Here is a 12,287-nt window from a genome sequence, read left to right as displayed (position 1 = left end):
GGCCCCTTGGTACCAATTGAGCATCGTTGCAATGCCACAGCCTACCTGAGTATTGTTGCTGACCATGTCCATCCCTTTATGACCACAATGTACCCAACATCTGATGGCTACTTTCAGCAGGATAATGCGCCATGTCATAAAGCTCGAATCATCTCAGATTGGTTTCTTGAACATGACAATGAGTTCACTGTACTCAAATGGCCTCCTCAGTCACCAGATCTCAATCCAATAGAGCATCTTTGGGATGTGGTGGAACGGGAGATTCGCATCAGGGATGTGCAGCCGACAAATCTGCGCCAACTGTGTGATGCCATCATGTCAATATGGTCCAAAATCTCTGAGGAATGCTTCCAGCACCTTGTTGAATCTCTGCCACGAAGAATTGAGGCAGTTCTGAAGGCAAAAGGGGGTCCAACCCCTTACTAGCATGGTGTACCTAATAAAGTGGCCAGTGAGTGTATATAAAGCATGTGCTTTAAACTGTATATAAATAATGTTTCTTCAAATATTTTGTTATATTAGCCTGATGAAGGGACGTAAGCAGTCCCGAAAGCTTGCTTTGTAACATCTTTTACTATTATTTGTTAGCCATTAAAAGGTATCATACCCACAAGATTCCTATTTTGTTTCTCTCACTGAGAGCACTTTATATATATTTAAGAAGGGGTTAAAGACCAGGTCCAGTCTGGTACTCAATCTGCATGCACTATTTAGGGTCCATTTATTTATATGATGTAAAACTCAGTCTCAATGAATATAAAAGGGGTTTTCAGCATTGCTGTCTTGTGTATCAGGAGGTGAGAGGCGCCAATGATGTGGTGGCACGATATACCTACCCAGGTATGACACCATGTCCTAGTCTGGGAATGTGACGTTGTCGGCACTGCTCACCGTGATGTGGAAGTGAGCATATATGAACAACAATTATGTATAATTGAATATGACTGGGAATCCTAAAATGCACATCTTTGTTAATAAATCACATGTTCACGTTCAGTTAAAGCAAAATCTTTTTTTTTTGTTTCTTTAGGCTACCTTCCAAACTGTATACAGACATTGGAAGCGATGCTGGCTGCTGCAAGCATTGGGGCTATTTGGAGTGCAACATCCCCTGATTTTGGAGTGAATGTAAGTTATATGAGGCTGTTAAAGGGCTTGTCCAACATAGAGGTATATATTGTTTTTATTAGGCTGCAGTGGCCAGGTGGCTAGAAGAGCATGCTGGGGATGTGCAGTGGTCAGGTGGCTAGAAGAGCATGCTATGGATGTGCAGTGGTCAGGTGGCTAGAAGAGCATGCTGTGGATGTGCAGTGGTCAGGTGGCTAGAAGAGCATGCTGTGGATGTGCAGTGGTCAGGTGGATAGAAGAGCATGCTGTGGATGTGCAGTGGTCAGGTGGCTAGAAGAGCATGCTGTGGATGTGCAGTGTTCAGGTGGCTAGAAGAGCATGCTGTGGATGTGCAGTAGTCAGGTGGCTAGAAGAGCATGCTGTGGATGTGCAGTGGTCAGGTGGCTAGAAGAGCATGCTGTGGATGTGCAGTGGTCAGGTGGCTAGAAGAGCATGCTGTGGATGTGCAGTGGTCAGGTGGCTAGAAGAGCATGCTGTGGATGTACAGTGGTCAGGTGGCTAGAAGAGCATGCTGTGGATGTGCAGTGGTCAGGTGGCTAGAAGAGCATGCTGTGGATGTGCAGTGGTCAGGTGGCTAGAAGAGCATGCTGTGGATGTACAGTGGTCAGGTGGCTAGAAGAGCATGCTGTGGATGTGCAGTGGTCAGGTGGATAGAAGAGCATGCTGTGGATGTGCAGTGGTCAGGTGGCTAGAAGAGCATGCTGTGGATGTGCAGTGATCAGGTGGCTAGAAGAGCATGCTGTGGACGTGTAGTGGTCAGGTGGCTAGAAGAGCATGCTGTGGATGTGCAGTGGTCAGGTGGCTAGAAGAGCATGCTGTGGATGTGCAGTGGTCAGGTGGCTAGAAGAGCATGCTGTGGATGTACAGTGGTCAGGTGGCTAGAAGAGCATGCTGTGGATGTGCAGTGGTCAGGTGGATAGAAGAGCATGCTGTGGATGTGCAGTGGTCAGGTGGCTAGAAGAGCATGCTGTGGATGTGCAGTGATCAGGTGGCTAGAAGAGCATGCTGTGGACGTGTAGTGGTCAGGTGGATAGAAGAGCATACTGTGGATGTACAGTGGTTGGGCTGACTTCATTGTTTCAGGAGCCGGCACACACCTCTGCGGAGCTGCTGGAAGGGGAGCATGCCTCCGTTTATTGCTGAGAAAAAAATGCATATTTCAGTGTCGGATCACCCCTTTAAACTTTTTAGAAGTTTTGCTGCTTACAATAAATGAAAGGGGGTCTGTATTAGTAAATTATTGGAGGCTCCATGAAATACGAATACTGCCACTTAGATCTCTACATTCTGGCGCTCCTTCGCTTGCCGGTGCTGACATTACGGGGCAAACCATGTAGTTAAGGGAAATGTTATTTTCCAGTTGTTGGCTTATTCCATCATTTCTAGGAGTAACTGTAGGTTGTAAGAAAATGCCAACATTCTTAAAATAAGATGTGATCCTCATGTCTGATTCATTCGTATTTGTCTAATAATCTACCTTTTTTTTATAACCATGCGTTAGTCACAAGTAAAAAACAGTATATGGGAGACACATTTGGGGGTCTATGAATTTCTGAAATGTGAAACTTGGTTTAGTTTTGCCTGTTACGCGATAATTGCTTACTTGCATAATAATAATCATCACAATATTGCAAAAAATGACTTCACTGCACTCTGTGACTAAGCCCATAGTGAAAAATAAAGCTACTCTGTAATATTACTTCGTTAACTAGTTCAGGACTAGGCCATTTGTCCTCATTCCTGATCAGGCAAATATTTTTTTTTTTGTACATGTATTTTAACCCCTTCGCACCCGAGCCTGTTTTTGCCTTCGTGACCGGGCCAATTTTTTCAATTCTGACCAGTGTCACTTTATGAGGTCATAATTCTAGAACGCTTCAACGGATCCCGCTGATTCTGACATTGTTTTCTCGTGCCATATTGTACTTCATGATGGTGGTAAAATTTCTTAGATATGAACTGCGCTTATTTGTTAAAAAAATCGAAATTTGGCGAAAATGTAGAAAATTTTGCAATTTTCAAACTTTTAATTTTTATGCCCTTAAATCAGAGAGTGATATCGCACAAAATAGTTAATAAATAACATTTCACACATGTCTAGTTTACATCTGCACAATTTTGGAAGCATAATTTTTTTTTTTTAGGAAGTTATAAGGGTTAAAAGTTGACCAGCGGATTTCTCATTTTTACAACAAAATTTACACCACCATTTTTTTGGGGACCACCTCACATTTGAAGTGAGTTTGGAGGGTCAATATGACAGAAAATACCCAAAATGACACCATTCTAAAAACTTCACCTCTCAATGTACTCAAAACCACATTCAAGAAGTTTATTAACCCTTCAGGTGCTTCACATGAATGAATGGAATGTGGAAGGAAAAAATAAACATTTAACTTTTTTTCAAAACATTTTACTTCAGAACCATTTTTTTTTATTTTCACAAGTGTAAAAAGAGAAAATGAACCACAACATTTTTTGTGCAATTTCTCCCGAATACGCCGATACCCCGTATGTGGGGCTAAACCACTGTTTGAGCACACGGCAGAGCTCAGAACGGAAGGAGTGCCTTTGACTTTTTCAATGCAGAATTGGCAGGAATTGAGATCATATGCCATGTCGCATTTGGAGAGCCCCTGATGTACCTAAACAGTGGAAACCCCCCACAAGTGACACCATTTTGGAAACTAGACCCCTTAAAGAACTTATCTAGATGTGTTGTGAACACTTTGAGCCCCCAAGTGCTTCACAGAAGTTTATAACGTAGAACCATGAAAATAAAAAATCATTTTTTTTTCCACAAAATGACCTTTTAGCCCCCAATTTTTATTTTCACAAGGGTAACAGGAGAAATTGGACCCCAAAAGTTGTTGTTCAATTTGTCCTGAGTACGCTGATACCCCATATGTGGAAGAAAACTACTGTTTGGGGACACGGTGGGGCTCGGAAGGGAAGTAGTGACGTTCTGGAATGCAGACTTTCATGGAATGGTCTGCGGGTGTCATGTCGCGTTTGCAGAGCCCCTGATGTACCTAAACAGTGGAAACCCCCCACAAATCACCCCATTTTGGAAACTAGACCCCCCAAGGAAGTTATCTAGATGTGTGGTGAGCACTTTGAACCCCAAGTGTTTGACTAAAGTTTATAATGTAGAGCCGTGAAAATAAAAAAAATCATTTTTTTTCCACAAAAATGATCTTTTAGCCCCCAATTTTTATTTTCACAAGGGTAACAGGAGAAATTGGACCCTAAGAGTTGTTGTCCAATTTGTCCTGAGTACGCTGGTACCCCATATGTGGGAGAAAACTACTGTTTGGCCGCACGTCGGGGCTCGGAAGGGAAGTAGTGATGTTCTGAAATGCAGACTTTGATGGAATGGTCTGAGGGCGTCATGTTGCGTTTACAGAGCCCCTGATGTACCTAAACAGTGGAAACCCCCAATTCTAATTCCAACCCTAACCCCAACACACCCCTAACCCTAATCCCAACCCTAACAATAACCCTAACCACAAACCTAACACCAACACACCCCTAGCCCTAACCCTAGCCCTAACCCCAGCCCTAACCCTAACCCTAGCCCTAACCCTAACCTGCGTGCCTGCTTTTTTTTCTTTTTGTGACAAGATCGCTGCCCTGCGATCTGACTCATAGTAACGCCACTTCTCCTCTGATCTCACACTGACAGATGATCAGAGGAGAAGCAGCGTTACTATGTGACAAGATCGCTGCCTGGCACATAGTAACGCGACTTCTCCTCTGATCTCACACTGACAGATGATCAGAGGAGAAGCAGCGTTACTGTGTGACAAGATCGCTGCCTGGCACAGCTGTGCCAGGCAGCGATCTAGTCACACAGTAATGCTGCTTCACCTCTGATCATCTGTGAGTGTGAGATCAGAGGAGAAGTCGCATTACAATGAGTGAGATCGCCGGGAAACAAGCAGCTTTCCCAGCGAGCGCTCTCATTGGCTGCTGTGACGCTGACGTCATCAGGACCTGAACCAATCAGGTCTCGATGACGTCGGGGGTCCCAGCATGCATTGTGCACCGGGATCCCCGCGTTATAAGGTATGTGGGGGTCATCTGTGCTACTGAGCAATTTATTAGCCATTAACAACTTTTCATTGTCTGTAATGGTGGGATCAAAAAACGATAATCCCACCAACTCTGCATTCAAATACCACAAATGGTTCGAAAATTTGGTCAGGGCTATTTCTGCAATGTTGTCACATTCTTTATAGTCTAACAGACTATGCAAAATACCTAAATCTTAAAATACCTCAATTTGGATTTTTTCAAACTTTGAGCGACGAGCGGCACGGGTTAACGTCGTTTGATCGAGCTCAAATTTTGGCTATCTCAATATCTGGAAAGGGGAATCGTTTTGTGGGGTCCAGACGGACAAAATTCCGACATAGATTTTTTGCGGTCACCCTACTGTGCACAGTCAGAAAGCTGGCAATCGGTGGTGGGGGGCCGGGGTTATACAGAGCTCATGAATATGGAGGACTACATGGCAGCAGATTTACTAGTCTTCTGCTGATAAAACTGATTTTTATCAAAACAGCAGCTCAATGAGTGATATTGCTGGAATCAGGGTTTCTGTCTACACAGTATTAGAATTAGGTGGCAAAACACTGGTAACAGATTCTCATTTGGGGAAAATTCACATTGGGTTTCACAGCCAGGATGCCATTTTGTTTCAGTGAAGCCTATAATGGTCCACGAGAAGCAAATCAGGGAACAGTGCCGTTCAGGGTACAGAGGAGCGTATAACATAAAAAGATTGCTGTGGTCGAAGATGCTTTTTCACTTCTTGATAGTTCGTCTTAGGAGGGATTGTTCTTTATGGTATGTTACTATATCTGTTGTCCGTTTACTTGCAGTTTATCATTATGTTCTCTTCTTGTACTATGAAAATGTAATAAAGCTTTCCATTTGTAAAGAGGAGCTTGTACTGCACGGACCTAACCAGAAACAGAACGGCATTTTCCCCAGAGGTTAAGGCTGTGCGCCCACGTAGCGTTTTTTAAGCGTTTCTGCAGCGCTTTTAGACAAGCGATTCTGCTGCCGAAATGCTTAAGAAAAGCATCCAATTGATTTTTAATGAAAAACGCACGTGTTGTGCCAATGGTGCATTTTTAACCGCTGCGGAAACGCTTAGTGATTAAAAACGCAGCATGTTCATTAATTTTGCGGAATCACATGCGATTCCGCATACCATCAATTATATAGGCAAAAACGCTTGACAAACGCTTACAAAAGCGAGTCAAAAACGCATGCGTTTTCCCGGGAGCAGGGTGTGCGATTCTGCTCAGGTTTATTCGGCTTCAGAATCGCTACGTGGGCACATAGCCTAAAGGTGTTTTTGCATCTTTTAATCCAAGTAAGCTGCCAAGTCCCGGTAGTTAAGTTTTAGTTTTTGAAAGTCACTTTACGGGGCCATTAAGTTCGCACGTTATGTATTTGGTGCAGATTTTCTGCGTGAATAGATGAGATTTCAACAAATTTCAAAATTATTTTCTGTATAAATTCACTTGAAAATCAACTCGTAAAAAAACCATGTACACTGAACCAAAGCTACAAGTTACTAAAACATTTATTATCACAAATACAAAATATATATAAAAAACAATGAAATAACAGACTGAGATTAAAAACCATAGTGAGTCATCCAGTGGGGGGCTCTGCTGCAAAAGCAAAGGAAAATATCACAAGAGATCCCCTTCACTGAGTGGCAGATAGGGCGAGCTCAAATTAAATAGATAGTATAAGGTTTAACCCAAGTCAAAAATCATTATTAGTTGCCTAAAATATGAAGAAGCTTAAAGGAGTATTCCCATCTCCAAGATCCTATCCCAATATGTAGTAGGTGTAAAAATATTAGCAAATACTTTCCTCTAATTAGAAATGTAGTATAGTTCTCTTGATTCACTATGTCTCTTTCCTCATGCACAGGCATTGCAGGACCTTAGGTATCTATGGTAACGACCACTAAGAACTAGCTGTTACTGTATCAGTGGTGGCCACCGTGGATACCTAAGGTCCTGCAATGCTTGCACATTAGAGTTTTTCTAGAGTTTTCTTTTTATCTGCTCAGCCCGCTGTATGCAGGAGGCACACATTTTGTCACTGCTCAGTACAGTGTAAGCATTGCGTGCTCTGTAAACCCAGGTGTGACTAAGTGGTCAGGATGTGGGAACGCAGAGTCAATATATGACAGGTGCCTCGGGTGTATTCTCTGTTTTTCCTCACGGTGCCTCAGTTTCGTGAGCAAGAACATGCTTATAAGGTTTAGGGTAAATTGGTAAAGTGAATATTGCTAGTACCTGAGGTAAAATAGCCAGCACATTCCTTTTTATTGGTTGGTAACAATAAGGTAATACCCTTTTACATGTTTTTTTTCACGATTTGTGGACTATGGCCTTATTTGTAATCTTTCCAGTCCGTCCCAGAGCAAGGCCTTCATTCCCATGACTGCATTATTGGACCATCGTGCGGGTATACTTATGGACTTGTGTTCGGATGTGAGCCGCCTTCCAGGATTTCACTCTTTAGTTATTTAACTGCTTATTAAAAGTAATTAACTTTTTTTGTAAGGACATGAAAATAGCCACAGGAGCTGCTACACAGAAAATAGTGCCAAGAAATCTTCTTTATGAATGAAACATTTAGCCAGTAAATCTCCTATTTGGGTTATGTGCGCACGACAGCTTTTCTTTTTCAGGTGGATTCCACCTCACTTAAAGTTAATAAGAATGATCACATACACTACAGGTATCACAACGACTCGCTGTGAATATGTTCCAAATTTTTTAACTTTTAACCACTTGAGGCTTCAAATGCCGTGAAGCAGCAAAAAACAGGATTTTTGGGATGCTTACCGTAAAATCTGTTTCTCGGAGCCTTCATTGGGGGACACAGAGACCATGGGTGTATGCTGCTGCCACTAGGAGGCTGACACTATGCACAAAAAAAGGTTAGCTCCTCCTCCGCAGTGTACACCCCACCGACCGGCAGGGAATTCCTCAGTTAGTGAGAAAGCAGTAGGAGAAGAAACAGAATAGATTGAAAACAGAACAAACAACTCAACTGTAACCAAACAAACAAAGTAAGAACAGGAGTTGTAGAACATGGGAGGGTGCTGTGTCCCCCAATGAAGGCTCCGAGAAACAGATTTTATGGTAAGCAACCCAAAAATCCTGTTTTCTCGTTCGCCTTATTGGGGGACACAGAGACCATGGGACGTCCCAAAGCAGTCCCTGGGGTGGGAAACAAACTTCCATCAGGCCAGTGGACTCACCACTGCTGCCTGCAGAATCCTTCTACCTAGGCTGGCGTCCGCCGAAGCGTAGGTGTGGACCCTGTAGAATTTCACAAACGTGTGAACCGAAGACCAGGTTGCAGCTTTGCAAAGCTGCAGCACGGAGGCTCTGTGGCGTACCGCCCAGGAAGCACCCACTGCCCGGGTAGAGTGCGCTCTGATCCCTGGAGGGGCCACTCGATGCTTAACCCCGTAGGCCTCCAAAATTGCCGATCTGATCCAGCGAGCAATAGTAGCTTTGGAAGCCGGGTGACCTTTCCGCGCCCCATCTGGAATGACGAAAAGAGAGTCTGTCTTTCACAAGGAAGACGTCCTAGACAGATAGACTCTCATCGCCCTGACCAGATCCAGCTTGTTCAGGGACCGCTCCCGAGGGTGAGTTGGACTCGGACAGAAGGACGGCAGAACAATATCCTCATTGAGGTGAAAGGAGGACACCACCTTCGGAAGAAAAGAGGGCGGAGGCCGCAGAACTACCTTGTCCTGGTGAAGTACCAGGAAAGGAGAGCGGCAAGAAAGAGCCGCCAATTCCGACACGCGCCGGATGGAGGTGATGGCCACCAGAAAGGCTACCTTCCAGGAGAGAAGGGAAAGGGAGACTTCTCTGAGAGGTTCAAAGGGAGAACCTTGCAGAACCTCAAGAACCAGATTAAGATCCCATGGATCTACGGGCGCTCGATATGGAGGGGCCGTGTGAGCCACACCCTGAAGAAAGGTTTTGACCTGAGGGCGGGAGGCCAAAGTCTTCTGAAATAAAATGCAGAGTGCCGAAACTTGACCCTTCAAGGAACTGAGAGCAAGCCCCACATCCAGCCCTGCCTGAAGAAACGCCAGAACGGAAGGGAGCGAAAAGCACATAGGCGCGATGTTATTGGCCTCACACCAAGTGAAATAGGCCTTCCAAGTACGGTAGTAAATTTTGGAAGATGATGGCTTCCTGGCTCGGATCATGGTATGAATTACTCGACCGGAGAATCCTGCCCGTTTCAAAACCTCGGTCTCAACAGCCACGCCGTTAAATTGAGCGGCCGAGAATTGGGGTGGCAAATCGGACCTTGAGACAGCAGATCTGCCCTGTCTGGAAGCTTCCAGGGGGCGTCCGCGAGAAGGTTAACAATGTCCGCGAACCAAGACCTTCTGGGCCAATTCGGGGCGATGAAAATGACTGGAATTCATTCTGCTTTGATCTTCTTCAACAGCTTGGGAAGAAGAGGCAGGGGAGGAAACAGGTAGGGGAGCTCGAACTGTGACCAAGGAATGGCCAGAGCGTCGGCGCCCACTGCGAGAGGATCCCGAGCTCTGGATACAAACTGTGGGACCTTCCTGTTGAGGCGAGAAGCTAGCAGATCTACGTCCGGGGTTCCCCAACGACTGCAGAGCTGAAGAAATACCTCCGGGTGTAGGGACCACTCTCCTGCCGCGAGACCCTCGCGGCTGAGAAAGTCGGCGGCCCAGTTGTCTACGCCGGGAATGTGTACCGCGGAGATTGTCGGAATCGAAATCTCTGCCCACTGAAGGATCTTGGACACTTCTGCCAGGGCTGAGGCACTCCGTGTCCCTCCTTGGCGGTTGACATATGCCACCGCTGTGGCGTTGTCTCTGAATCCGGACAGGCAGGCCCCTGAGGAGTCTCTCCCAGTGGACGAGAGCCAGATGGATCGCTCGTATCTCTAGAACGTTGATCGGCAGAGCAGATTCTTGAGTCGACCAACGACCCTGAGCAGTGTGATTGCGGAACACTGCACCCCAGCCGAGGAGGCTGGCATCCGTTGTTACAATCTGCCAATGAACAGGAAGAAAAGACCGCCCCAAGAGGATGAGAGGTGACGTCAACCACCAGTTGAGTGACCGCTTGATCCGGCATGAAAGACGAACAGGGCAATCCAGGGACAGAGCCGACCTGTTCCACCTCGACAGAATGGCGTGTTGGAGAGGTCTGGCGTGAAATTGGGCAAAGGGAACTGCCTCTATCGCCGCCACCATTTTTCCCAGGACCCTCATAGCTGTTCGGAGGGACGGAAATCGTGTGGTCTGCAGCGATCGCACAGCCTGCTGCAGGGAGAGAATCTTGACCGACGAGTGTCGAACAGTAGGCCCAGAAACACAAGACGTTGAGTAGGGACCAGACAGGACTTTTTCCTGTTGATGATCCACCCGAAATCGGAAAGAGTGTCCAGGACGATCGTCAAACTTAGGAGCGCTTGCTGGAAAGAGGGAGCTTTGATCAGAATATCGTCGAGGTACGGAAAAAGAACGAGACCTCTGATCCTCAACAAGGCCATCAACGCAGCCACGATCTTCGTGAAGACTCTGGGAGCGGTGGCGAGACCGAAGGGCAGCTCGACGAACTGGTAATGTTCCTGGCGAACCGCAAAACGCAGGAACTTCTGATGTCCGGAGAATATGGGAACATGTAGATAGGCATCTTGGATGTCTATCGAACACATGAATTCCTGCTCCTCCATAGAAGCGATTACCGAACGAACCGACTCCATCCGGAAGTGGCGAAGACGAACTCTCTTGTTGAGCAGCTTGAGATCCAAGATGGGTCGGACCGCCCCGTCTTTTTTCGGCACGACAAACTGGTTTGAATAAAACCCTGTAAACCGCTCCGATTCGGGAACGGGCACAATCACCCTGGAACTGAGGAGAGAGTCGATGGCCGTAAAGAACCCCGGGATCAAAGCTGGATCTTTTGGAGGACGGGATTCGAAGAAACGATCCCGTGGAAGAGAGACGAACTCTATCTTGTATCCTGACGATACAACCTCCCTGACCCAAGCGTCCTCTACTGAGGCCAGCCAGACGTCCTTGAAGAACAGGAGTCGACCTCCCAATTGGGAGGGACCCTCGGGAGTCCGAGGATAGTCATGTTGATGTGGGCCGACCCGATCCGGATCTGGATGGTCTGCCCCGCAAAGAGTGGGAGCGCCAGGAGGGAGTGGGTCTGAAGGAAACTTTCTTCCTATCTTGGCGTGCCTGCGGTCTTTGCTGGTTGGAGGAGGTCTCCGCCGTATTGAGACGACGGTAAGCCCGAAAGGGTCGAAACTGACGCCTCAGTGGGGGTCTGCGAGGTTTGGCCTGAGGCAGGAGAGAACTCGTACCTCCGGTGGCGTCCTTAATAATTTGGTCCAATCGGGATCCAAAGAGGTGCCCTCCCTGAAAAGGCAGATTAGTAAGAGACTTTTTAGAAGACAGGTCCGCCTGCCAGGCCTTGAGCCAAATTGTACGTCGGATTGCCGCAACGTTACTTGACGCCTGGACTGCGCAGGATGCGGCATCCAAAGAAGCAGAAAGCAGATAATCCCCCGCATGGGAAATCTGATTGGCAAGATCGGCCAATCAATCTGGTTGTGCTTTCTCTAGGATGCCCTGACGAAGATCCTCTGCCCAAGTGGCTATGGCTTTTGCTGCCCAAGATGAAGCAAAAATTGGGCATACCGCCGTCGAAGCCGCTTCGAAGGCAGACTTCGCTAGGGATTCTATGATCCTATCATTAGAATCCCTAAGAGACGCCACGCCTGAAAGCGGGAGAACCGTGTTATTAGAAAGCCTGGGCACGGGCGGATCGACCGAGGGAGAAGCAGACCAGTTGTCCGTGAGCTCTTTAGCAAACGGGTACAGAACGCTGAGACGCTTCCCTCGTTGAAAGCGTCTGGTCGGATCCCCTCTTTCCCTGGTAAAAATCTTTCCAAACTCGGAATGTAAAGGGAATACCCTGGAGGGTGTTTCCTCCCGTGTGAACGAAACCTCCTGATCTGAGGATTTCGCAGGGGGGTCAGCAATGTCGAAGGTCTGATGGATCGCTGCAATGAGGTTCTGCAGAGTAACCCTC

The 12,287-nt window shown here is 46.6% G+C and overlaps 1 protein-coding gene across 1 annotated transcript in view; it reads left to right on the top strand.

Moving 5' to 3' along the window:
* Positions 1–12,287, top strand: part of AACS (acetoacetyl-CoA synthetase) — a 124,209-nt gene that overhangs the window by 49,723 nt on the left and 62,199 nt on the right. Inside the window, exon 5 of the mRNA XM_073557087.1 lies at positions 1,031–1,128. Within this exon, the coding sequence (XP_073413188.1) occupies positions 1,031–1,128 (98 nt within the window). The remainder of the gene's footprint in view (positions 1–1,030; positions 1,129–12,287) is intronic.

Source organism: Dendrobates tinctorius, unplaced genomic scaffold (assembly GCF_039654945.1).
Source record: "Dendrobates tinctorius isolate UK_male_01 unplaced genomic scaffold, ASM3965494v1 ptg000243l, whole genome shotgun sequence".
In the NCBI taxonomy this organism is placed as follows: domain Eukaryota; kingdom Metazoa; phylum Chordata; class Amphibia; order Anura; family Dendrobatidae; genus Dendrobates; species Dendrobates tinctorius.
The sequence above is the reverse complement of the archived record's forward strand: the minus strand, read 5'-3'. Positions and strand labels throughout refer to the sequence as shown.